The sequence below is a fragment of the Bidens hawaiensis genome, unplaced genomic scaffold, assembly GCF_021521415.1.
Source record: "Bidens hawaiensis isolate Kalapana, Puna unplaced genomic scaffold, B.hawaiensis_p1.1 tig00024998_1, whole genome shotgun sequence".
Taxonomy (NCBI): Eukaryota; Viridiplantae; Streptophyta; class Magnoliopsida; order Asterales; family Asteraceae; genus Bidens; species Bidens hawaiensis.
The window spans coordinates 53,601-81,126 of record NW_027505048.1 but is presented as its reverse complement, the minus strand read 5'-3'; the positions used below and the strand labels follow the sequence as shown (position 1 = coordinate 81,126).

At 39.2% G+C, this 27,526-nt stretch overlaps 4 protein-coding genes across 4 annotated transcripts; all 4 read right to left on the bottom strand.

Annotated features, from left to right (window-relative positions):
- Positions 1 to 892: 892 nt before the first annotated feature.
- LOC143610208 (uncharacterized) lies at positions 893 to 2,930 on the bottom strand. The gene is made up of 3 exons (XM_077084748.1): positions 2,805 to 2,930; positions 1,468 to 1,548; positions 893 to 1,389 (listed from the first exon to the last, which is right to left on the bottom strand). Exons 1-3 carry the CDS (start codon positions 2,926 to 2,928, stop codon positions 1,031 to 1,033), a joined length of 564 nt encoding a protein of 187 aa, XP_076940863.1. The 5' UTR covers positions 2,929 to 2,930; the 3' UTR covers positions 893 to 1,030.
- A 6,023-nt stretch (positions 2,931 to 8,953) lies between these two features.
- Positions 8,954 to 9,385, bottom strand: LOC143610212 (calcium-binding protein CML38-like). The gene has a single exon (XM_077084751.1). The coding sequence runs from the start codon at positions 9,383 to 9,385 to the stop codon at positions 8,954 to 8,956; it is 432 nt and encodes a 143-aa protein (XP_076940866.1).
- A 1,369-nt stretch (positions 9,386 to 10,754) lies between these two features.
- Positions 10,755 to 11,286, bottom strand: LOC143610214 (calcium-binding protein CML38-like). Its single transcript, XM_077084753.1, has one exon. The coding sequence runs from the start codon at positions 11,284 to 11,286 to the stop codon at positions 10,855 to 10,857; it is 432 nt and encodes a 143-aa protein (XP_076940868.1). The 3' UTR covers positions 10,755 to 10,854.
- Positions 11,287 to 22,782: 11,496 nt separating this feature from the next.
- On the bottom strand, positions 22,783 to 23,257 carry LOC143610213 (calcium-binding protein CML38-like). The gene has a single exon (XM_077084752.1). It carries the CDS (start codon positions 23,255 to 23,257, stop codon positions 22,826 to 22,828), a length of 432 nt encoding a protein of 143 aa, XP_076940867.1. The 3' UTR covers positions 22,783 to 22,825.
- Between the last annotated feature and the right edge of the window lie 4,269 nt (positions 23,258 to 27,526).

Below are 27,526 nucleotides of genomic sequence, written 5' to 3'. Positions count from 1 at the left end.
AACTATAAATTTACTTAAATTAGAACTTGAGTTCCAAACCCATCAAGAACTCAAAAAATATTAACTTGATTTTACATCATAACTGAAATCAGCAGATTCTAAAACTTGCATTCATTATTTTAATATAATGCTTACCTTTTTGATAATATATTCGTTTATCAATTTCTATGAATTTATTATTGGTGTGTAATGGTAGGAAGTATGGTTTTTTTTAATGGAGGTCCATGTTTGATCCTCACCGGCAATATTTTGGGGAGGGCATGGTTGACTCAATGAACGAAGACCGGGATCTTTGTGATTTATGGTGCAATCCTGAGGGTGTCCGGGTGGGTTTTACCACCAGTGGGCCTTCGGGCGGGTGAAGGTGCTTAAGGGCTTCATACGGCTGGGTTGAGCCAGCTGGCGGTGGACTTTTGCCATTGGGTCATCCCGTACGAAGTAACTATACAATTCTTTGTTTGTTGGCCAGTAAACAAAATGAATTTAGCATTGGTTCATATTTTAGCTTGAAATCACTTTGTAACGACTTTTAATCAAACAGTCTAAAGACAATGTACATGAATTGATGAATGACCCATGATTATGTCAGAAATTTGCATACAACCATACCGCCATAAAGCATAAGATACGAAGTCACACAAAGCAACATTAATGCCAATTGATGCATGCCCATACATCTCAAGCATCTGAGTTGACTCACCTAAGCATATTTATATCAACATTCAACAATATGTCTCATGTAGTGGGCCAAGCCTAGTGGGCCAAACTGAGTTGGGCCGAAGCCTGCTTTTCTTGGCCCAATAAGAAGGTACTCACTTTACATTCTACACCTTAACTCAAAAACAAAATATCCATATCATAGTTATAAGACTATTATTGAACACTCAAATAACAAAAATCTTGAATACATATTTCCTGCAGAAAACATACACCTGTTGTATATCTTAAATAATCAACCTCAACACAAGTTATTCGCCTTTACATAATCGCCTTTTCTATACATTCAACCCGACGCCTCACGTCTAATTCATCAAACCGCAACAGGATTTGGGCTTGGGCTTGGGCTCATCATCTTCCTTCCATTCATCGACGAGCTACGGCTGGAAATCAAACTTGGAAAACAACTCCCGAACCTCTCCCTCTTCGTCTTCAACACATGACCACCATTTTTCGTCACATCACCACCACTTTTCACCGCCTCATCAACATCTTCATCATTGTCAGAATCATCATTTCCTCTTAAACTATCTTTGAAAAGATCAGAAAGTCTCATTTTCTTTTCTTGACCATTTGGAGACGGTTGACTAGGGGAAACCGTGACATGAGGCTTATTATTGCCTGCAGAGAAGTTATGGTGGACCGGTGTGTTACCTCGCGATGGAGTGAATTCTGCATATTAGCCACCACTCAGAGACCACTCATTTAGGTTAAAATTAATAACATAATTTGTGACTAAGTTCATCTTACCGCCTTTAACGCTCATGAAATCATCGTCAGAATCTGAATCTAACCATGCTTGTGAGTCAAAAAATGTTTCATCTTTACTACCTGGATTGTGACACCAAGAATAAAATAAACAATGTGTTTCATGCATTGTTTGTTACTTTATTAATTATTATTATGCATATTATTCCATGGTAAAGGTCAAGAAAAGAGGGATGAATAATGAACTAAAGATAACTTGTAACTATTAAAGTATTAATCATTGTTCATGACAAAATGTATCTGTAGGCCATTCTTCACTCATAAGTTTCCACTGATTCCTATTCATTTTTTGTTTTCTAGTTAATTTTTTAACACCATCAAACAAGACCAGCAAATCATGATATGATAGAATTAGTAACTTTAACTTGAGAATGAAACAGTACAAAGATGTAATCAAATAGTGCTTTAAACTTTACAAAATATTTCAAGATCATAACTTTGAACATATATAATAAGAAGTCAACAAATCTATTGTGTAATCCACAAGCAGTACATAACTTTTTATTAAAATAAACAAAATAATTAAGATCAAATCATCTTAAACAGGAAAATAAAAAGTAAACAAAGATATCAAATCTAATCCCATTAATTATGTCAATAACAAAACTTATTAAAAATAATATATTTGAGCCAATGTGTTAAAAACCGGTATTTTACTCGTACCGGATTTGGTTCAAAAATGGTATAACCGGTCGAACCGGGATGTACCGGAAAATTCAACCATATAAATGCAACTTCAGCTAAAATAACCATAAAATACATTAATAAACATGACATATGAAACAAACATCAAACGTGAACAACGATCGAGCCAAATAAAAAGTTCATAGTTTGTATGTGAAATTATTCAATTACAAAAGATGTAAAGAAACCAACCTTGGATTTGCAGGATACAAAATTGGTTGAACGAATCGTTGTTTACTGTGTCACTTGTTTTAATTTTATACGCCAAGTTAAATGTCATTTTTAAAAAATATGGACCGAGAAAAAAAATATCAACAATCTCTTGGTCTTAAAACCAATATTTAAAAAAAAAACCGGCGTTACGATGTTCTAGCAAACCGTCTAAAAATATCGCCCTCTAGATACCGGTTGTCTACCGAAATCCAATATAACCGGTTCAACCGGTATCGGTTTTTAAAACATTGATTCGAGCTATGAATGACATTTACAAAACCATTATCACATATCCTTATATTAAATTTTCTTGATTGATCAGATTCTGCAAATATTGACCATAACCTACCAAAATCACACCGACCCAGATGAAATAAACCAAAACCCATATCAAATCAATACAAAAGTAACGAAATTTATACCAAAATATTTAACAGCAGGGGTAGATTTTGCGGGAGACCACTTGTGGATATCATTAGAAGGTGCAAATAACGCCTGCACCTTCATCGCAGAAGGCTTCTGGTGATTTGAAACGCAACCACCCATGAATGAATGGTGTGACTTAGCGTTACGTTTAAGATAAGAAGAAGGAGAATAATAATAATAATAAGATATTGATAAAGGAAAGAAAAACGGTTTTGAGTAGAAGCCCAAAAGTGATAAAATTGAGAGGAAATGAAATGGAGATGATTGAATATTGATGGATTGATTAAAACTTAAAAAAGGGTTGTTGTTGTTTGTTTTTATTATTATTATTATTATTATTATTATTATTATTATATTAATCAACTATCAACTATTTACAAAGAGCAATTGGTCCCATTAAGTGTCTATTATTGTTATGTAGTCTTGATATGACTTTTTAAGATATTTTTATTTTGTATTATTAAGATATTATAAAGATATAGTTTGGGGAATTTTTAAGTAGGGTGATTAATATTAACATATGAATTGAACTTGAAAAACTCAAATTTTGATCTAATGTAATGTGATTTTTGGATTCGGATTCGGATTTGAATTCGAATTCGAATTTTGACTTTTTTGAATCGACTTCAAGTTTAGATTTTGAATTTCGAATTTGTTATCTTTATATCAAATTAGAATTTGATTTATGTATATTTTTTTATTTGTATAAGGTTATTAAATGAGATTTTTAAACTAAATGATATCAAATTAGTTCAAATTTAAGATCAAATTCAAAATTTCAAAATTTAAACGACTTGTAACTCGAAATTTGATTCCTCAAACACCCCTAACCACACGGTTGTTGTGATTTAACTTTGACGTCACGAGTTAACAACATTTTTACAGAATTACAAATTAAGAGTGTGTACATCAGGCCCGAGTTAACTTGATACCCCTCAGACCCCACACATGTGGGAATTCTGTGAATCAAATTGTCCCTTTTATACAACTTAATATAAATTCTTTTTACTGATTTTAGTAGTTAGAAAGTACGGAGATATTTCTTTTTAAATTCTTAGTTATGATGAGTTATAAACTCATGTTAGAGTTTACCATGACGCATATAACTAATACATAATTGCGATGAAATGTTATTATCTTTCGTTTAAGACTAAACTGTTGTATCATATTTCTATAGTTTCTTTGTTATGGTTTTTATTTTTTGAGGTTTTAGAATTTATAGATTAAAAGAATATGATATTTTAGAACTTAAATGGATAAAATGAAAAGACATGTGATAGGAGTGGGCGTAGCCAAAGGCATGTGGACGGCGCGCCAAACCCGGGTATAAACCGCGGACACATGCTCAAACTTCTTTCGTATAATTATCACCAATCATATCACATTCCTTACATACTACAAAGTTTTTATTCTGTTTTATGCAATATAATGGACTCATGGAGCAACCTTCAACAAATTTATAAATAAGTATTTAACTTATAATTTAAAAATCTTATATCCTGAGTACTTTTATTTTTCATTTAAAACAACTTATTTTATATTAAAACTAAAGTCGTAAATGGGCCGAACCGTTCGTAGCAATTAACTGAGTAGACTCATAAAAGCTCATCTAATGCATGAGCATGTTCTTCTTATTTAATGTATTCGGTTTGTTTGGTATGAGGTAATGGAATGAAAAAAGAATTGAAATGAAGGACGTAATAGATGGTAAAAAAAAGAATGGACCAATACCATTTTATTATCTTGTTTGGTTATCATATCAAAATAGAATGAAAATTACTTTGTGTTGTTTGGTATGTAGAAAAAGATAATTAATGGAATAAAACATAATTGGTGGCGAGTGGCGGCGGCGGTGGCAGTGGCAGGCGGACCCAGGATTTTCATCCAACGGAGTTCCCTTTTTGAACCCCTTTTTTCGGTGTACATTTTTCACTACCCAACGTTAGAAATTTTGGGGCAGTTGCCATTCCCGTCGGTTGACGTGAGTATTGTTTAAAGAATATAAGGACTCAAACTTTCTTCTAACTTTCCTTAAATTGTTTGTTACTTGGATATGAGATTTCCATAACTTTATCATTGAAGAATTATTTTTAAACCAAATAAAACCTTAAAGTTCAAATTAGAATTTAATAAAAAAACAAAAATAAGAATTGCTTTTAAACCAAATAAAACCTTAAATTTTAATTAGAATTTAGAAATACTCAATAAAAATATAGAAAAACGCAAAAAGATGTGCTTTTAAACTACATAAAACACTATGTTTTAATTAAAAGTTAGAAAAACAAAATCAAAATGTTGATACTTCTCTTAGTGAGGCTTAAACTTGTGACCTTTGGGTTTGAAGAAAGAGGATATGCCACTACACCAGAAATAACTTTGACACAATGGGCTCCACCTAAGTATTTTTATTGGGTTATTTAAAAAATTAACCTATTGTCTCTACTATATTTTAAAAAAGATTGGTGTCTTGGGACCCCGATCTCACTAAGGTGGGTCCACCCTGGCAGTGGCAGCATGGATAGTGTTTGGCGATGGCCGGTTGCGGTGGTGGGTGGTGGTCGCGGCGGTGGATGACGGTGGTGACGGTTGATTGCGGCATGTGACGTGTGGGTGGCGGTGGTTGGCGATAGTAGCAGGGACAAGGGCTGTCACAGTGGTGGTGGGTGGTGGCGGCAGAGGTGATGGTGATCTGTGGTGGTGGCGGTGGGTTGTAGTGGTGGGAGGGTGGTGAAGGTGATGTAGTGCGGTGGTGGGAGGATGGTGAAACTGATGCAATGTGAAAAAGATAATGATATGAAGAAAAAACAAAGTGTATGAAATGAATTTTAGATATTTTAAAAATAATGAGATGAATTTGATAATAGGTGATTTTATTTCATTAACCAATCAAACGCATTATCTGAATACATATTTGGATAAAAACTACTCATGTACCGGTTTAGTTCAAGCTCTATAAATATATAACATCATTTTCGTCATCCATCATGCTAACGGCATATTTTTTTGCATGGGTAACCAACACTTACCGGTTTAATATTTTATTATTGTAGATACCAATTATTTCTTAGTCAAGGTTGGCTATCAAACACCATGAACAAGACATTTTAATATATTATAATTTAAGACGGTGAAAACGAACCTTGACTCCTCGCCAATCTGAAAAAGCTTAATTATTTGTGAACTTTATTTTTTATTAATTTTAAAATACCCATAGTAACCAAAGTAGCTAATCATCTACCCAAAAAATATTCTTTAATTTATGTCTTGCTAAACATGTTAAACATGTGCATGTCACATGACACACTTAAATTAACACTAGCTAACTCCGCCATTTTGGTCTTACGGTCTTACCGCCCTTCGCTAATATCTGCCATGACGAAGGGGTGGTGATGGATTCATGAAACATCATTATGTTTCTGTTCTTGAAGGTCAGGCTAAGTGTCAATATTGACTGAAATTTCAGTCATTGTATGTATTTTCGATTCCTTTCGTGTTTACCGTGTGATTCAAATACTACCCCCCCCCCCACTCTCAAATTTACGATAAGTTTATAATTTGAACCAATCCATCTACTTAGAGTTTATGAAATTACTTCTAATTAAGAATCAATCGCATTCCCATACCAACTTCACATCTTAGAATCACTTTGAAGCAAAGACTTGTATTTTATGTCTCTACAAATTAACAAGTGGATTTTAAATTTAACATATTCACAACACATATTTTGAGGTGTAAATTATGAAGGATGTGTAAATTGAACAAAAAAAGAAAACACAAAAAATAAGTAAGGGTTTCGGATTATGATTAATAAGTACCTTTTTAAGTTAGTTAGCAAGTCGTTGATAAAATAACAGTTTATGATTGAACTTGGACTGTATTTTCATATAATTTGATAACCTTTTATGTTTGTATGTAGTTAGAACATACCTTTTTGATTTCCTAGTTGAATTGCAAGCAATCTATGTTTCTAGGGTTCTTGAATAAAGTTGAATGTAGAACAATTCTTTGGTGCATGGTTACAACTTTATTTAGGTTCCAGAGAGCAGAAAAAGAGGCATGAGATTCATATTAATTAAGCTCGTATAAAGTTATTGATAAAACACTTATATTTAGTTTTGTAGCTCGTTTAAAAAACAAGATGGTAACAGTGAGAATACGTGACATTAGGAAGGCTTTTTGGTACACTATTTTAGGGCCAGTCATTCAATATTTTATGCACTTTAAAATGCTATTATCAATTGTTGAAAATGCTTGACGGTCTAGCCTAGGACGAACCATACCAAGACGCATCTAAGATTCTAATTTCAACATGGCTATTGAGCTTTAAAGGGTTCAATTCAAACATGCATCTTACACAAGATATTTAGAGACAAAATCTTGGTCAAAAGGATACTTTTCTAACCTACCCACCTTACTTAACTATAAGCGACTATCAAGATGTTCCGGATAGTCATATTCATTGAAATAAGTGGGTTCATAGGTAAAATAATGCTTTATGTGACTAAAACGATGTTTTCCTGTGACTTAATTGTTTATCCCTATTGTGGATCTCAAATAGATGCAAACTCTTAGGTGTAGGAGTCATGGGCGAAGTTTAGTGAGGGCCCGAGCCCTCCCTGTTTTTTTTTGCAGTGGTATAAATTTACTTGTTTTCGTCCGAATTTTTATACATAGTGTAAATTTACTCGTTTTCGACTTAAAATTTGAGTCCGCCCCCCCCCCCCCCCCCGACAAACTCATCCAAACTTCGCCACTGAGTCATTGTTCTTGTTGAAACATCTTGCAATAGGCGCTCCGGTTATCGAGAGTTTTAGAAAACATACCAAGTAATATTTTGTTCTTATTCAGTTTTTCCCATGTTCAAGTTTTGATCTTAGCTTTATGGCAATGAGATTATTATTTGTTCTTGTGCAGTGCATATCTGGATTGCCATCTTATGGTCACAAATCCTCTTGATTATGCTGATCAATTTGGAAAAGCAGGTGCTTCCAGTTTCACATTTCATGTTGAGGTGTCAAAAGGTTGGATTATATATTATTATTATTATTATTATTATTATTATGTTTTTATTATTTCATTGCCCAATAAGATTATCAAATAAATTGTAATTATAATTGAAACAATAAAAAAAAGAAATATGAGTTAATAGATGCTCTAAAGTTAAAAATATCATAAAAATGAAAAAAGGCTGAGGGATCTCTTATATTAATTAAGAAAAAGAAATAGAAATTTTTTTCACTATTTATGTTTTAGTTTTACTCAAAACATTTTACAAGTCTGAACTTGCATCTCTAACTCTAAATTATTATTATACCTCCAAGACTTGATTATACTTATACCTCCAAAATTTAAACAATGCATCTCTAACTCTAAATTATTTGCTTTATTTTAATTTTTCCGGAAAAACTCAAGTTATATTACCTCTATCAAGGTTGACCCATGGCACGTGCATTGGCTTTTGAAAATGTTTAAAGATTTACATGGTTGGTTAAAAGTACATTATATGAAAACTGTGATTAGTGTGAAATGACATTCGTGACAACTAATCAACAGCAGCAACTATGTATTAGTGGTAAGTTGCTGTAACATGTTTCTATCGAGATTGCCGAGTGATATGACAAATAACCGTAATCTGTTTTGTTAGACATCTGTTGTGCTGTTTTACAAGAGTTAGTAACGTTTCATCCTAATCTGTGTGATGGTTGACCCCTATAAGGGAAACCATTTAGTTTTTAATATACAAAAACAAAAAATTACTTCGTTTAAATGGGAAAGAACATCTCCGTTCTTTTATTATTGTCCTCGTATACAAACTAAATACTTTAACCTAGCTAAAGGTGATTGATTTAATATCCGATTAAGAAAAGTATTGAAATACTAAACCTAGGATGACAAGTTAATTCATACATACAAAACACAATAAATAACAAAGATATGTATATATACCACTAACCGCAAAAGGATATTTACAAAATGAGATCGATAAAAAATCACAAACCAACATTTTGCCCTAATGGCATAAACAATTATCTGAAGAAGAATGAAAGCACACGAATGAATCAGTGTATCTCACTAACACTCGTGCTATGCGCACAACCAATTAATACATTTTTGGTACGTTAAATCAATATGTGTCACTAACAAGTTACGCACAAACCATCATGTCATGAAACTCATTAAAATCAACAACACCATTGCCATCAAGATCAAACTTTGCGATCATCAACTCGCACTCGTCCACTGTTCGCGACTCTCCCAGTCTACTAAGCATTCTCCTCAAACTTTTAGGAGTTATACAGCCACAACCCTCTACCTCTTCATACATCTTAAAAGCCATCTTTAAGTCATTCACTTTCTCTACCTCATTTGCACCTTCAACCACCTTAACCATATCTTCAAAGCTCAACAATCCATCACCATCGGAGTCCATCATCTCCGCCACTGTCTCCGCCTCTTCCAGTGACAACTCTTCACCTATCTTTGCAATGCAAACTTGGAGCTCAGTTGGTGATAACTTCCCGTCGCCATTTTTGTCCAAATGTGTGAATACACGTTTGTATTGTTGCTCTTTGTCCATGAAAGATGAAGTGTGTGTGTGTGTTTATATATGTAAGTATATAAGTTCTTGTTCCTTAATGAGATGAGACATTGAGTGAGTTATATATAATGGGTGCTTTGCGCGTGGTTGAACAAAATGACAAGTTGAAAATAATAAATTAGTGGGTTGCTAGGAAATTGACGAATTTTCATTCGGGTTTAGGAATTTTCTAGAAATGGACCAATCTCCATATTTGAAAGTTATATATTGAGAAGCTTCTTTCTTACGTGGCATGATGTACGATGTCTCGTTTGTCTTTTTTTTTTCTCCTCTAAATAATCTAGTGTGTAGAAAATAAGATTAACTAGTAAAAGTTTATCGTCAATTCGAATGTGATGATATTACTTCACATAAAGAAAGCATGTTGATTGCCGGCCAATTCGAATCATCAAAATATCAAAGAGTATGAGGATAGGCAGTACGAACGCAGTAGGGGTCGAGGAAGAGGAATCGGTAGAGTAGGACATAGACGAGGCTTGGGTTGAGGATAAGACAAAGAGACAAGTACTAGGTATATATATTAGACAAAGTGTAGTGGGCAACAAGAGATGAGAACACCACCCCTTAGGCGACAAAGGGGCGATTTGTGTGTGTTGGGGAGGGGGGGTAGGGAGGAGGTGTTTGTCGCCTTGGTGAGGGATTTGGAGCGACACCCTAATGGGTCAAAGGGGCAGAGTCACTTACATGGATTTTGTCATATGGAGGCTTCATGTAATGCTTCTAAGTTATACGACGGGCTAAAAGTTGCATGCAAACTGAGATCATTGGCAGTTGTGTATATATTAGTGGCAAATGATTGTCATTGGCAACTTATGTCCTTAGTGGTATGCTACTATTAAGAAATAGTAATCAAGGTGAGTGGTAACTGTGAGGAGTGGTGATATTGAGCAATTAATAACTAGTGATCAGTAGTAGGTACGTTTATACAAAAAAACAAGTAACAACAAGCATTATAACCACCATATATATCTTGCGTTTTTCACAAGAGATGCAACGTTTCATACCAATAAGTGCGAATGTTTGGCTCCAGCATAAAGAAAATCGGTTGGTCTATTTTACACTAGAAGTTATATCTTGGTTTTCAGGAAATAGCATCTTTGTTCTTTTTATTTTATCTGATTTTTGACTTCCTGTATCCATAAAATACTTTAAACCTACTGTGAATTAATACACAATTGAGAAAACATAATAAAGAGAACAAAGGGTACTAATATAAGCAAACATAATAAATAACAAAGGCTGATATATATACAAATAATTGAAAAAAGATATTTACAACTCATGTATTGATAACACGCGATCCACTAATGTCCGAAAACTCTCTAGAGAAGAATGAAAGAACACGAATGAATCAAGTATCTCAGTTACACTCATACCATGCAACCAAACAATGCATTTTCTTCTGTGCGATGAATCAGTTAGTATCAAACTCATGTGTAAGTCACGAGTCACGCGCAAGCCATCATGTCATGAAACTCGTTAAAATCAACAACGCCATTGCCATCAAGATCAAACTTTGCAATCATCAACTCGCACTCGTCCACCGTTCGCGACTCTCCCAATCTGCTAAGCATTCTCCTTAAACTTTTAGGAGTTATACAGCCATAACCCTCCACTTCCTCATACATCTTAAAAGCCATCTTTAAGTCATTCACTTTCTCTTCTTCATTTGCACCTTCAACCACTTTAACCATATCTTCAAAGCTCAACAATCCATCACCATCGGAGTCCATCATATCCGCCACAATCTCCGCCTCCTCGGATGACAACTCTACACCTATCTTCGCGATGCAAACTTGGAGCTCGGGTGGCGATAACTTCCCATCGCCATTTTTGTCCAAATGTGTGAATACACGTTTGTATTGTTGCTCTTTGTCCATGAGCAAATGCTAAAGTGTGTGTGTGTTTATATAAAGGTATATTTATGTTGTTATTCCTTGATGAGATGAGAATTTGAGTGGGTTATATATATTGGGTTCTTTGCGCGTGGCCGACGTGGTTGACCAAAATGACAAGTTGAAAAATTTTAGTGGCCGTGGACGAATTTTTATTCTATGGTTGGAAGATGGAAACTACTAGAAAATAATGGACCATTCTCCGTATTTGAAAGTTCTAGACAAAATTCTTTCTTACGTTCATGTGATGTACGATGTCTCTCTCGATTTTAGTTTCTGGTCGGTACTGGTTTTGTTTGATTCGGGAACCATTATCATAGTTGCACTCGGTGTGACAACTAAGAAAAACCTAAATAAATAGAGTTGTGATATGCCCAGAAAAGTATCGACACATGTTTCTGTTGATTAAAAACTATATAACTGAATAAAGTCATTTTATGCTCAAAGGAATACTGGCATGTGTTTAGATCGAAAACTATAAAAACAAATACCGATACCGACATCGGTATCGGTTCCGCTCGATCATCACAAAATTCATATTAAAATGTCCAGAAAACTTAGTGATTTTTTTTTCTAATCATAATTAAAAAAACGGAAAAAGAACTTTGTGGCTAAAACTTTAAACTATTCAAATTTAAGGTCAGTTTATAAAAGAAAAGAAAACTATATTAATTTAAAATTTTATAGAACTTTTATGGAATACTTAAAAGTTAACACAAAAAAAATTGTAGCCAATATATAAAAAAATGAAAATTATACTAATTTAAATTTTCTTAAAATCGTACCAAACTTTAGAACACAAACTTTTTATGGTCAGCATAAAAAAAATTACTATTCATTACACAAATCTCGATATTTTAAGTCTGATGCATATGTAAAACTGAAGAGGTAAGTCCCAGCAGAGCCCAGTTGGACCCACAGACTCACCTTGAAAAGGGACGTCTGCGCAGTTCAACCCGCAAGACTCCTTAACGGACGTCTGCGCGGTTGAACCCGCAAGACTAAACTAAAGAAACGTCTGCGCAGAAACCAACTGGATCAGCAGGACCCACCACGCTCAGAGACGTGACGTCCTCACGTGCGGTACGCAAGCTGTCCCCGCAGGAAACGCCTACCAATGGTTTTCAGGTACTCCGCCTGTTCCCGCAGTTACGGATACCGGCCATCAGGGAAGGCCACCCGCGCAGCATGGCTACACGCACAAGGCTTAACTCTCATAATAATTCAGCAGTCACCTGAAGAAGGAATGAGCAAGCCGGGAACATTCCCGCACAAAGGCGGGAGGGGGAATACTCCCGCCCAAATGAGCCAGTCCGTACGATACTGAGGATCTTTTACTGTACCTGACGAGGTATGGGCAAAAGATCTGTCCAAAGATACGACAGCTCATTGACAACAGTATGGCGAGCAGCATGCTCTTGTACTGTATGTCACTATTAGCCGCAACCTACTCACAAACTCCTGACATACCACGTGCCTAGCCTGTAGTTGGTGAAAAAGGAATAGTACACAGCAGGCCTGGTCACTATCAGCCGCTGCCTACTCACCAACTACCAGCATGGCACGTGCGTAGGCCACTGTTGGTGGAACAGGAATACTATTCAGCAGGCCACACCTCCTTGGAAACCTACCTCCGGCTATAAATACCACAAATGGTATGATCATCAGATCTTAACATATTATCATCATATTATACCTGATATCTGCTCTAGCAATCTCTTAATATACATTTATATTTAAAGAGCAATCTAGTCTGATTCTCACGCCGGAGGGTGGTCACAAGGAGGAACCCCCCCTTCTCAGTGACAAGCTCACGGTGTCTGTTTTGCAGGTTATCAGAAGAACCATCTTTTCTGGGTCTAACCCCTCGTGGGAAACAGCTATCTAACCTCCAGGTTACCCGTAATCTGCCCGGGGTCCGGTTAGTGTTTCTTCATTGGCGCCATCCGTGCATAAAAGCTAGAACTTCATTTTTCTCCAGTTTTTTCAAACTTCTGGAAAGATGGTTAAATAAACTCCGGTAACCACAACCCCAGCTACTGGGGGAAATACCGGCTACACAGTTTTTACAAACACTACCCCGGTTACCCAAGCCGGGGCAAGTGAAGTAAATTTTACGAACACTACCCCAGCTACCCAAGCTGGGGCAAGTGCAGTAAATAATCGCTCACTGGGATTCACCGATACCCAGTTAGAGAAACGAACAAGACTCCCCCGCCAAACACTCAATGATGTTAAGGCATGGGCGGAGGCACGTCAGAGGGAATTCTAAGCTGAGTTGGACGAACGCTTGCGTTCCGTCCAACAGGCTGACGAATTCGAAGAATACTTGGACGATGACTCGGAGGAATCCGACACCGACGCGAACCCTCGCCATAGGGCAAAAGGGAAGCGTAAGGAAACGGACTCCCAACCGAGAAGGCATTTTGGAGAAGCCTTCAAACCAAAAAACACAGGTGGAAGTCCACGTGACTTCTCCAAAACATTCAGACCAACTGTGGCAAATGCGGGGAACGTCCAAATTTGCAAGGGACATTGCAGAAGCAATCGCCCCAAAAAGTGCCAAACAGATGTCCAACATCGGCACTTATGATGGTATATCTGATCCAGACGATCATTTGAACAGATTCATAGCGGGGGCAACCGTCAGCAATTGGACGGAACCCACGTGGTGTTACATGTTCCAAATGACGCTTGTTGGGCCAGCTAGAGCGTGGTTCGATCGTCTACCGGTCAACCACATCTACGACTGGGCTGACTTCCAACAGAAGTTTAGCCAACACTTCAGCCAACAACGAAAGTATACCGAGGAGCAATGGACAATCCTCAAGTGCATTCGAGAAAAAGATGAATCTTTGCTAGACTTCATCACTCGCTTCAACTCGAAGAAGCTAAGTCTGGGTAACATTAGCGAAGATCTTGTTCGCGCTGCTTTTATTCAGGGCGCGAACGACCCAGAGCTCATCCGCACCCTAACGGGTAAAGATGGCATGCCATCCACTTGGGATGCCATCATGACAGCAGCTAAACGCTTTACGGAAACGGAGAAGCAACTGGGTAGAGATCTCCCACAGAGCACAAACCTTTACACCCAGAAAACAAGAGAAGACAACGTCCTTACCGCCCGATTAAACAAAAAGCGGAAGCTAGGCATTTGGCAGTCAAGGGTAAACTTTGACACCTCATCCGGCTTGCAACATCGGTTAGGCGGAAGGGGTAACGTACAGTCGAACCAGAACTCCAGATGGACGCCGCTCACCAAAAGCGTCACCGAGATATTCGCCACTGAGGAGCTCCCATGGCCAAAGCCTCCAATGATCCGACATCGTCCGAATGCTGATCGGAGCAAATACTGTGACTTTCACAGGACAAAAGGCCATAACACTGAAGAATGCACAGACGTGAAGGACATGGTTGAAGCATTTGTCAGAGATGGGACGCTCGCGCACCTAGTGGTGCAATGAACGCTGAGCAGGCTGATGCGTGTAGAACCCCAGCTGGGGAAAACACGAATAAAATTCCAGCTTCAATGTGGAGACTACATGCTGTGTAAAGAACGAGATCCCGAACCAGGTGCGTATCGGCTCGATGGCACTCCCATCCCAACAACATGGAAGGGAGCTCAATTACACAGTTTGCATGTAGATCAATTCCAAATTTGTAAAGAAAAGGCCAAGAGCCACTTCTAATGGAAATGATTCTCCTTAGAACATCGACGCTGATGATTTTACATTTATACTTTATGAACTATCAACACTGATGCCGGTTTTCACCGCATACATAAGTGTGAAAGTCGTTGCATGGGGAAGGCGGCAAAACCCGCATAAACCCAAAAAACGGCAAACCTTCACGCAGGTCAGTTGAAGGGGAAAAGTTCAGTCATCCCATTAAATGAAAGTGCCGGTCTATCCGCATGAATCATGATAAAGGAAACTGAACACTAACCTATTAACAACCGCGCGTCGAACGGTTAATTTATTCAACACGGATATGCCGGTCTTCACCGCATAATTAGGTGGAAAGTCGTTGCGTGGGGAAGGCGGCAAAACCCGCATAAACCCAAAAAACGGCAAACCTTCACGCAGGTCAGTTGAAGGGGAAAAGTTCAGTCATCCTACTAAATGAAAGTGCCGGTCTATCCGCATGAATCATGAGAGGAAACTGAACACTAACCTATTGACAACCGCGCGTCGAACGGTTCAAAACAGAATTTCTAACATAAGGATGAGGAAAACCTACACGCAGGTCAGATATAGGTAAAGTTTAGTCATCCTACTAAGTGCAAGTGACGGTCCTACACGCACAATCACGAAAGAGGAAGCAAAACTTCACACCTATTATCTACCACGTTCAAAGGTTAACTTATCCTAAACACTTAGAAATTTCAAAAAAGGATGAGGAAAACCTACACGCAGTTCAGATATAGGTAAAGTTTAGCCATCCTACTAAGTGCAAGTGACGGTCCTACCCGCACAATCACGAAAGAGGAAGCAAAACTTCACACCTATTATCTACCACGTTCAAAGGTTAACTTATTCTAAACACTTGGAAAATTGCTAATTTAAACTAAAGTATGCAAGTCATATAACGTTTACAAAGCAAGGAATCCAACGAAAATAGCGGTCTTACCCGCAAAAAGATTTATATTTCACAATGATTCATTACAAGAATGCCCGGGTAACTACCCGCCTACAAGAAAATAAATCTATACAAGCTAAATCTATCCTAGCAGTGGGAAGGGATCTTCAGGATCAGGCTTCAGGGCCACTTCCACTTGGACCAGCACCATCAGTAAATCGTGGCAGTTCAAGGAAAGCTTTAAGGATAGCTAACCCATCATCAGCAGCAGCAACTTGATTCACCTTCTCCACCACCGGATGCGGGAAGGCGGCGTACTGATTCACTGCTTGGTCGTAAACAGCTTCAGTATCAACATTATACAAAGGGAAGTTGGAAGGCGGGATGCCCTTCTCAACGAACCCTAGACCAAGCAGGAAGCCGGCCTTTTCCCCATCCTCATGAGAAGCGTTGATGGCTGCGCTCATAGCATCATCATAAGACGTCTCTGAGAAGACCCGATGCACAACCTACAAGAAAATATACAAGTATCAGAACCTTTTCTATTTACAAAGAAAAGCGTAAAGACATGAAAAGCATACCTGAGACAACGCTTCTCGAAGAAGCCATTCCTTGGCAACCAGAGCTTCTTGGAGGGCAGCTTGAGCTTCGTTACGGGCGCGTTCGGCTTCACTTTTGTTGAGGTTGGCAAGCAACACTTCTTTAGCCGCAGCCTCTTCGACGCCCTTTAGCTTCCGCTCAGCATGGTCAAGCACCCCCCTCTGGTCCAAGATCTCCTGGAGCTTTTTGGCGTCTTCCATCGCCAAGGCATCATGAGCCTGCTGGAGAGCCTCTAATTTGGCTTTAAGCTCTTCATTCTCCACGCGTAGAGGCTCAGCAACAGCTTCAGCCTTGGTGGCCCTCTCGGTTGCGTTCCTTGCAGTTTCCTTAGCCAGCCGAAGCTGTTCATTAACAGCTTGGGCAGCCTTGGAACGGGCCTCGAGCCGAGCCTGAACTTCAACCTCGAGGGCCTTGAAGGCCTTCTCCTTTTCCGCAGCCACTGCGGAAAGCCTTTGGTTCTCCTCCCGGACAGCCCGCGCCTGAGCCACTTCTTTAATGCGAGCTGCTTTTAACTTGTCGTTTTCACGACAAAGCAGCTCGACGCGCGGCTGCATCCGGGCCAGGAGAACCCGAAGCTCATTGGTTAGCCTACCCTCCTGGTAGCTAGCCATGGCTTCCCCCAACGCACCACTGGGAGCAGCGTGACGAGCCCATTCCACGCACTCCACAGGGGTGCGAAGGGTTGTTCCTCGGCAAATGTTCCATCGTGGAACATACACTTCATTGGAATCCGACACTGCAAAAAACATAAAGCAGTTAGGAAAAGATGATAAAAAAATATATATATAAAATGGGCCAAAAGAACCCTACGCACCTGTAGGGTCAATAACAGGCCGATAGCCGCCAAACCCATCACCTGAACCCAAGGGAAATCCATCCAAAAGGTCAGGCAGATGGGAAGGAGGCAGAGATTGGCGAGAAGCCCCATGCATACCTGAAGGTTCGGCCGTCGTTGCCGATGACGGAGGCATGGTAGAAGCCGCCGCGGTCGCCGCCGCGGAATCCGCAGCAAAAGTAACCGCCGGCTCGGTGAAAGATGCGGTAAAAACAGCACTCACAGCCGGCGGAGACGTCATCACAGCTGGAACAGTCGGCTCAAAGGAGTGAGCAACTGAACCAGCGGAAGCAGGCGCAGGCGCCTGGGTCGTCGCCTCAGGTAGGCTGACCAAGCCTACCGTCATTGGCGGAGAGGTACTCCTCTGCGCTCCACCCTGGAATGCGTCAACATCCACGCCTGCGTAAAGAAGATAAGTGTTAAATGATATTAAGCTATGAAGTTAAAAGGATAAAGGTAGTTTGTACTTACGGGTTTTCTTGAGCCTAAAGGTACGGAGAGGCGGGGACGAACCCGATGGAGCCGGCCTCTTTGCGCCGCTCACCGTCGTCTTCTTGGGCTCTCCGGAGGTGACAGTCGCAGCCTCCGGAGCGGCGGTCTTATCACCACCGGGATTCCCCGCCACCCCTTCGCTCTCGGTCTCCGAATCAGACCGAGGCGCCGGATCGGCAGTGGAGGCCACCTTCTCCTTCCCCTTCCCGCCGGCAGCCTTCTTCTTCCGCACCAACGGAGGACCATATGCGGATTCCTCATCAGAACATACGATTAGAGGAATTCCAGCAGAGGTTTCAACATTGAGGGGTCGAGGGTCGAATAGCGCCTTACCTGGCCGCCTGGCGCTAAGGATCTCATGGCCTAGCGGATAGACCTCCACGAACCGATCCGCTGTTTGTTCTAGGATGGGCAACTCGTTCTCGTCTAGAGCGCGAGTACCCATCCGAGCGGGACCGTCAGCTTCCCGCGGGTACATGAGCGACTGCAAGTCGTTCCCCTCTGAAATAAACAGGAAAGAAGATAAGAAGAAATTCTAAATCAACAAAAGGAAACAGAGCATTCCGTAAGGAACAGAGTTCGAACCGTATTCAAGGACGATTGGGATCTTTTGCGCATCCGCAGCCTTCCACACCCGGCTCATCCCCAGCATCACCATCCCGGACTCCGCAAACCGGTAAACCGGAGATTGGACTCGGGATATCTTCGCAAACCATTCCGCCTCCTGGTAGTTGGAGGCGTGAAGGCTGGGAAGTGCTTGCCCATTCTTGAATTTCATGGCAAGGGGGATGGCGCGAGCGGAGATGTAGAAGAACTCCCGCTTCCACGAGCGAAGACTGCGCTCGGTTGCGCAAATCTTCAAACCCTTAATCCGGGTTATCAACGTGTACCACCCCTGGATGCACCTCCAGGAGTAGAAGGTCATCAGGCGGTCAACATAGGGCTCCTTGCCCAGAATCCGGCACACCCACTCGAAGTGGCGAACCTTGGCAATCGCCATCGGATGCACCTCGGTCAGGTGCACACCGTGCCTCTCAAGGACACGGTAAACAAACTTTGTCAATGGGAACCTAAGATTCCCATAAACAAAGAATGCAGCATATACCCCGATCTTGCCTCTGGGGGCATCGTACACCGTCTGGTGGGGTTCAGGAAACTCAGGCTCGAGAGACTCGAGCATGAACTTCCTGACGACGTACTGATACAGATCGACAGGCAGAGCACACTGGCACTCGCCAGCAGTACTCTTGTCATCGGCTGTAGACTCGAGGTCACGTGAAGACATCTTGCAGAAAGAAGAAAACGATTTCAAGGGAATGCTCGACTATAAAGATGAGTATTCACCGGAAATCGTTTTGAAGATGAAGATGAAGAAGAGTGAAAGTGTGGATTACAAAGAACCCTCTCCCCCTTTATATACTAATCGCAATTAATGCGATGAATTTAATGCGGAAGAGAGAGAAATCAAATGTGCAATGAAACTATGACACGTGGCGAAAAGCAAGCTGGCAACAGCTGTTGAAAGGACGCGTACCATTAATTTCGCGGCCACGCGCCCGAAAAATCGGGCCCACGCGCCTGAAAAAGCGTCTGGAATGACCATGTACTGTCACGTCACCATAACTTCCTGCACGACCTGACACAGTCAGAAGAAACCGTCGCACGACGTTTCAGAGGTTTGGACTGTTCTTATCCTTTCACCAACTCTTCGAATTTCAAAAAAATTCAAAAAGATTCAAAAGTAAGCGGGAATATACCCCTTACCTTGGCAACCAAGTAACTATAAGACGGGTGCGGGTACAGTGTAAAGGCAAAACCCTTCACATACTTAGCACCCGCAGGGAATTGAAGCCAAGAATACCTCGGCAACCAAGTAACTATAAGACGGGTGCGGGTACAGTGTTAAGGCAAAACCCTTCACATACCTAGCACCTGCAGGGAATTGACGCCAGGAATACCTCGGCAACCAAGTAACTATAAGACGGGTACGGGTACAGTGTCAAGGCAAAACCCTTCACATACTTAGCACCCGCAGGGAATTGAAGCCAAGAATACCTCGGCAACCAGGTAACTATAAGACGGGTGCGGGTACAGTGTTAAGGCAAAACCCTTCACATACCTAGCACCTGCAGGGAATTGACGCCAGGAATACCTCGGCAACCAAGTAACTATAAGACGGGTGCGGGTACAGTGTTAAGGCAAAACCCTTCACATACCTAGCACCTGCAGGGAATTGACGCCAGGAATACCTTGGGAGTAAAGTAACTATAAGACGGGTGCGGGTACAGTGTCAAGGCGAAACCCTTCACATACCTAGCACTCCGCAGGGAAATGAAACCAAGAAGGATCTTCTGGGCCATGCTTGCGCAAACGGGAATAACATCCCCGCATAGCGGGAACGTCGAGAACTAGATTGTTTGAAACTTCAAGATGGAATTGGTGGTTTTAACATAATTGATCACTATGTTCAAAACTACCAAAACCTCATGGAGAATCTACACAAGAGGTACTCAACGCTCCTGACTTGCGAGGAGGTTACAGACCTACCCGCATCATACCCAAAGATCAAGCAGAACAGTGGGAAATTCTGCGTGACATTAGGACTTCCGTGGGAAGAATCCCCATGGAAAACCTTAAAACTAAACCCTTTTCAAAAACCCTTTGCTTAAGTCCAAAAGTTCACCTCACTTTATTAAACATTCATGAGAAGAACATTGGACTGGGGGGACTTGAAGAGGTAGGTCCCAGCAGAGCCCAGTTGGACCCACAGACTCACCTTGAAAAGGGACGTCTGCGCAGTTCAACCCGCAAGACTCCTTAACGGACGTCTGCGCGGTTGAACCCGCAAGACTAAACTAAAGGAACGTCTGCGCAGAAACCAACTGGATCAGCAGGACCCACCACGCTCAGAGACGTGACGTCCTCACGTGCGGTACGCAAGCTGTCCCCGCAGGAAACGCCTACCAATGGTTTTCAGGTACTCCGCCTGTTCCCGCAGTTACGGATACCGGCCATCAGGGAAGGCCACCCGCGCAGCATGGCTACACGCACAAGGCTTAACTCTCATAATAATTCAGCAGTCACCTGAAGAAGGAATGAGCAAGCCGGGAACATTCCCGCACAAAGGCGGGAGGGGGAATACTCCCGCCCAAATGAGCCAGTCCGTACGATACTGAGGATCTTTTACTGTACCTGACGAGATATGGGCAAAATATCTGGAGGAAGCCTTGTTGATCCAAACAAAGTCTAGTTAATTTGGATAAAAAGTTTGTTGATTTGGATAAATCGTTGACCCGGATGATAACCTAGTTCATACAGATGAGTTACTTGGTCCAAATGAAAGAATTACTGATTCGACGTATGTTGCTTCGGAGGTGATGGTATTACTTCGGATGAAGAAAACATGTTGATTGCTAGTTCAGATGATCAAAAGATTGGTGAGTATGCGGATAAGCAATACGATCAAGGAAGGGGTCTAGGAAGAGGAAACGGTAGAGGAAGGCGTGGAAGAGGATCGAATTAATGTTCGGGAACTTGGCATATGATGTACGAAACAGAAGGACAAGGGGAAAGAAGCTAATTTGTTACAATAAGACGAGCTGACACCACTTTGATGAAGAAACGGGTCGGAATCAAGATTAAAGGAGCAGTCCTATTTTAATGTGAGCTTTGAGGTTGAATGATGTAATGTGTTTTCAAGTAGTATAATCTAAATTACATCTTTCGTGTTAATTATTCGTAAAACCCAAGTCTATATTAACAAGAACCTCAAGAGTTCTAACGGAAGTAGCCACTAGACCTAGGGGTGTTCTTCGGGTTCGTTTTTCGGGTTTCGGGTTTTTTGGGTCGGGTTCTACGGGTTTCAAAGTTTTAAATCTTGACCCGAAACCAACCCCAATCTCTTACGGGTTTTTCGGGTTCAGGTTTTTTCGGGTTGAGTTAATCGGGTTTCGAGTATCCTAGAAAACAAACAAACAAAAGAAAAAAACACAAAAAAAAAAATTAAGAACGACAATGCTAAAATTAAAACAACATATTCTTCTTTGCTTATAATAAAATAATCAAATAACAAACCAACATAGCTTGATAAAACAATTCAAAAGAAGAGTAAAACTAACTCGAGCCTTAATCATATCAATCGGGTATGATTTGGTTGTTCGATTTCGGTTGCTATTAGTAATAAACGGAAAACAAAAATTAATAATAAATAATCGATCCATAATAGTTAGAATGACAACAGTCAATTAGAGCTAAATTATGATAACTTTAGTGTCTAACACTTGGTTTATTATACATAAAAATATATTTAATTTTAAAACTAGAAGTTTATTCGGGTTTTTCGGGTTGACCCGAAACTTATAAATCAAACCCGAGAACCAACCCAAATTACTTCGGTTCGGGTTCGGGTTAGTCTTTTCTCGAGTACGGGTTTTTTCAGGTCGGGTTTCGGGTAAAAGTGACAGCCCTAACTAGACCATTGAAATTTGGAGGTACCAAAGGGGCAACGCACACCCTCCACGCGGGATTTCACAGGAAATAGCATTTTTGTTCTTTACAGAATCTTTCTGTCTTATCTGATTATTGACTCCGTATATTCACAAAATGCTATTAATGCACAATTTAGAAAACTATCCATAAATTAACATTGCAAAACCAAAGATAACAAAGGTGCCATCACCACTTTGGTGGGATGGTAAATGCTTTGGCCTTTGGGTGAGAGGTCCAGGGTTCGATTCCTGGCATTGGCGGTATAATGTAAATAGTAGGAGGAAAGCTTGAACATTCAAAAAAAAAAAAAAAAGATAACAAAGGTGCTAACTATATCCATATAATTGAAAAAAGATATTTACAACTCAAGCATTAATAACACATGATACATTAACGACAGAAAATTTTTTAAGAGAAGAATGAAAGAACATGATGAATTAAGTATTTCCACTCGTGCGTTACAACCAATCAATCAATGCATATTTTTCTGTACGATGAATCAACTGGTATCAAAATGTAACTAACGAGGAGTCACGCGCATGCCATCATGTCATGAAACTCATTAAAATCAACAACACCATTGCCATCAAGATCAAACTTTGCGATCATCAACTCGCACTCGTCCACTGTTCGCGACTCTCCCAGTCTACTAAGCATTCTCCTCAAACTTTTAGGAGTTATACAGCCACAACCCTCTACCTCTTCATACATCTTAAAAGCCATCTTTAAGTCATTCACTTTCTCTTCCTCATTTGCACCTTCAACTACCTTAACCATATCTTCAAAGCTCAACAATCCATCACCATCGGAGTCCATCATCTCCGCCACTGTCTCCGCCTCTTCCAGTGACAACTCTTCACCTATCTTTGCAATGCAAACTTGGAGCTCAGTTGGTGATAACTTGCCGTCAGCGTTTTTGTCCAAATGTTTGAATACACGTTTGTATTGTTGCTCTTTGTCCATGAAAGCTACTTTACACTGAAAAGATGAAGATATATATACCGACGAAGCTAAAGTGTGTATGTGTTTATATACGTATTTATGTTCTTATTCCTTGACGAATGATGAGATGAGATGAGATGAGATGTGTTTATATATTGTGTCGACTTCTCTTTGCGCGTGGTTGACCAAATTGACGAACTTTCATTATAGCCTATAATTTATAGGTATGCAAATTTTAAATTTTACACTTCTTTCCATAATTTGGAAGTTACTACGAAATGGACCATCTCAAATTTCTAGACGAACTTGTTTCTTACTTCGTATGCATGATGTAAATGTAGGTGCAAACGAGCCGAACCCGAGCTCGACTCGTTTAATTTACACAGAGCTCGAGCTCGAGTTTGGTTCGTTTAAGTTACACAGAGCTCAAGCTTAGTTCGTTTCGAGCTCTACTTTCAAAGTTCGAGTCCGGCTCGTAAGTAGATTTTCACGTCTCAGGCTTGGCTCGTTTACTATTTATCAATTATTTTTATATAAATATAATTTTTTTATATATTTTTTCTATGATAATTTTATGTATAAAATAATATATATTATTTAATTATTTTATTTATTTTTTTCATAACATTAATTATATTTATTAATTAATAATTATTAAATACATAGTTTATAAAATTATATAAATGACAGGCTCATTTAGTCTCACGAACGGGCTCAAGCTCAATAAGTGAAGCTCGGGCTCGTTTATTAAATGAGCTTATTTTTAAGCTCGATTAAGCTCGGCTTATTCGAGCTTTTTTAACGAGCCAATCTCGAATAGCTCGCGAGCAGCTCGGCTCGTTTGCACCCCTATGTATGAAGTCCCTTGTTTTAAAATAATTAGACGTCCAAAACTATTTGCTTTTTATTATTTATGATTTTTTTCTTAAATCAGTTTTTCTTCTTTCTCGTGTCTATTCACATATTTGTTTTTTAGATCTCGGTTTTATTTTTTCCTATTAACTTAATCTTTTATATATAACTAGTTTTCCTACCCGACGCGTTGCGCCAGGGCAGCTTGTAAAACCCCAGCGTTGAAACCCAGGCATTAGTAAAACCTGAGCGTTACGACGATGAGTCAACACGAATTTGGCCAACACCAATTGTGTTCGTTACGATATAGGCACCGTTGGTAAAATTTGAGGGTTAAAACCAAAAAAATTAATTCGTCAAATTAACATAAAAAACATTAGCATCTAAGAAAAACAATATATTTAAGACGATGTTTATTTGGTTGGCAAACCCAGGCGGTGGTAAAATCCAAGCGTTGTCGGTCCCAGGCATTGAGGCGGTAACTTGACACGAATTCGGTCGGTTTTGATTACGTACCTTACGGTACTAGAACTAAAAAACAAAAAAATATAAAACTTGAGGTGGACCAACGACCAATTTGGAGAGGGGTCGGTCAGTAGCGTTGTCGGTCATGGGCTTTAAATAAGCTGCGAGTCTGCGCGAAATCGACCGGTTCCTTTCAGATTTGTTATGGTCCCGGAACAAAACAACAAAAATGGTGTTTGGTCGGTTTCCATTAAGTTTATTATGGTAACTGAACTAAAAAAAATCACCGACCAATACGTTTATTAGGGTAACTGAACTAAAAAAATCACCAACAAATACGGTGCCGCCAAGTGGCCCAATAAGCCACTTGCGACACCAAACTTGTAAATTATATATATTTTAATAATAATAATTAGGTATATCTGTAATTATAGTTGCATATAACTTATTTTTTATATAATGAAATATATAATAATACTTAATTTGTAGTTATATATGATGAGGATCAGGATCATATGAGAACTTTTTAGAAATTGAAAACTATGAGAACCATTTTGAACCACAAAAAACCTAAAAATAAAAAAAATCATAAAACAAAAAAAAACACAAAAATAAAAAAACAAAGTTTTTATTTATCATCCCAGTTTCTAAAAAACATTCTCAATTTAACTAAATTATGCATATATGTATAATATGTACACACATGTTTTTTTCCTATACACATATGTATAATTTAAGGTAAATGATAATGCACATATGTGTACATTACGTAACTAAAGATTAAATGAAAGTATACATATGTGTATAAGTATGATACGAATTAAAAAGAAAAAAAAATCGGTTTTTTTAATGAAACCGAAATGAAATATAAGAATTTTGATTTTTTTACTTTTTTAAAATTTTTGTTTTTTTTTTTGTTTTATAATTTTTTAAATATTTTTTTAGAGGTTTTTTTTAGTAGTTCAAAATGGTTCTCAAAGTTCTCAATTTGCCAATGGTTCTCTTAGGATCCTTACCCTATATAAGGATATATATATATACACACATTTCATATTTATAAATTCAATTAGGTTCACATACCTATTCTACTCCAACTAATAAGCGCAAGCTTGTTTATTAAAGAGTTTTAACATAGGTTAAATTCGCTTCGAACTCGCTTAACTTCAACATAGTTGATGTGCTAAAAGTAGTTTAATATTTATTAACTAAATTAACTAAAAAATAACACTAAGTAATACTCTAGACTCTCTAAAACTCGACTAAACTACTAACCGGCAAGTGAACCGATCGACTCTAGTGAAGCTAAGTAAGTCCGGATATCGAACCCACGAGACTCTTTAAATTACGTTTATTAGCTAATTAGACTCGACTACAAAACACGACTTATTAATTATATTTGTTTGGGGGATTTTTAATTAAAATACTAATTTAATACTATAATTAAAAAACTAAGTAAAAAAACAAGTAATTTAAACGAAAGCAAAGTTTGTTATGAAAATAAAATGATGATGATGATGATGAGAAAACTACCTAGGCTAGACTCCCTTAAATTTTAGTAATGACTTGACTCGGGAAAATACTTAGTTATGGACTGGAATCGTAAAATAGACAATTAAAAGAAAACCCGAATAGGACTCCTGACCCTTCTCAAGAGAAAACCTATGTATTTCTAACAAGTTTTAACGCACACCAGTATTAAAAATCAAGTTCGCACCCCGAAATAGCCAATCTACAATCAAACTTTTAAGAAGGCTTTCCACAAATTGAGATTTGGCCGTAGAAGGGTCGAATTGTATCCGAGGAACAGGGGAATACGACTGCTGAGCCCACTATGGCTCAGCCGCACCACCCAGGGTGCGAGCCACCACAAGAAAGCCGCCCCTATCTCTAAAGGGGCCTGAGCCGGGGGGTGCTTGTGGGAGGGGTGTGCCACGACGAAACAAGGGAATGAAAGGTTCAAATGAGTGAAGTTATTGAATTCTAATTAGACCTAACAAGAACAGAATCACGCTCTGTAGGATTTGAACCTACGACATCAGGTTTTGGACAATTTAAGGCCAGTTGCGTACTTGCTAGAGACGGATTCCGCCATTCCCTGAAACATCAGGGCCCAGCTTACGGTCACCCAATTGTTTATAATTTAGTTCCTTTATACGAAATCCTACCTTACAACGCGGAAATCAAAGGCAATTTACTATACTTAATTGATTTGATAAACAATAATAAATAATCAACTCTAGACGGACTCCTTATGAAGAACTAAATCTAGCAAGATTAGATAGTAAAGACTTATCAATAACCTAGTACTTTACAGATTTTAGATTAGCAGCACACTTGGGTTTATTTTGACAATATTATTCCTATGATCTTATCATGACATCAATCATAAAATAATCAAAAACACAAAGTAATTGACCTACTAGTAATCCTATCATATGATAAACAATATTCAAGGAAAACTATGAAATAAAACTCATCAAACAATCCTAAGTATCCAAATGCATCAATCAATTATAGGTAAATCTTTTACTAAATCATAAAAACCATAACGATAAACAATCCCAAAGTCAAATCAAAACATCAAAATAAGTTCATCATAAGCCTAGGCAATTCATGCAATTTAGCCTAGCATCTTAGGTTTAAACAAAACAAGTAACGAAGAATTCATGGCGTAAAATAAACGAAAACGAAAGAAACAAAAGATAAAACCCGTGTTCTTCGTCTTCAACTAACACGCGCAACACCAGCTGATTCTTCAACTCTAAAGCTGCCGGAAAATGCTCTCGGACTCCTCGAAACTCACCAAATTCGTCTGGACTTCAAGGTATGATTAATGGTGAGTTTAGGGGTCTTTTTATAGGCAAGAGGGGTCCAAAAATAGGTTAAGACGATTAATGAATGGAAGGATCTGGAAACTGGGCACCGTCACCACCACGCTGCGCTGCGCGGCGGGCTTCCCCTCCCCCGTTGCGC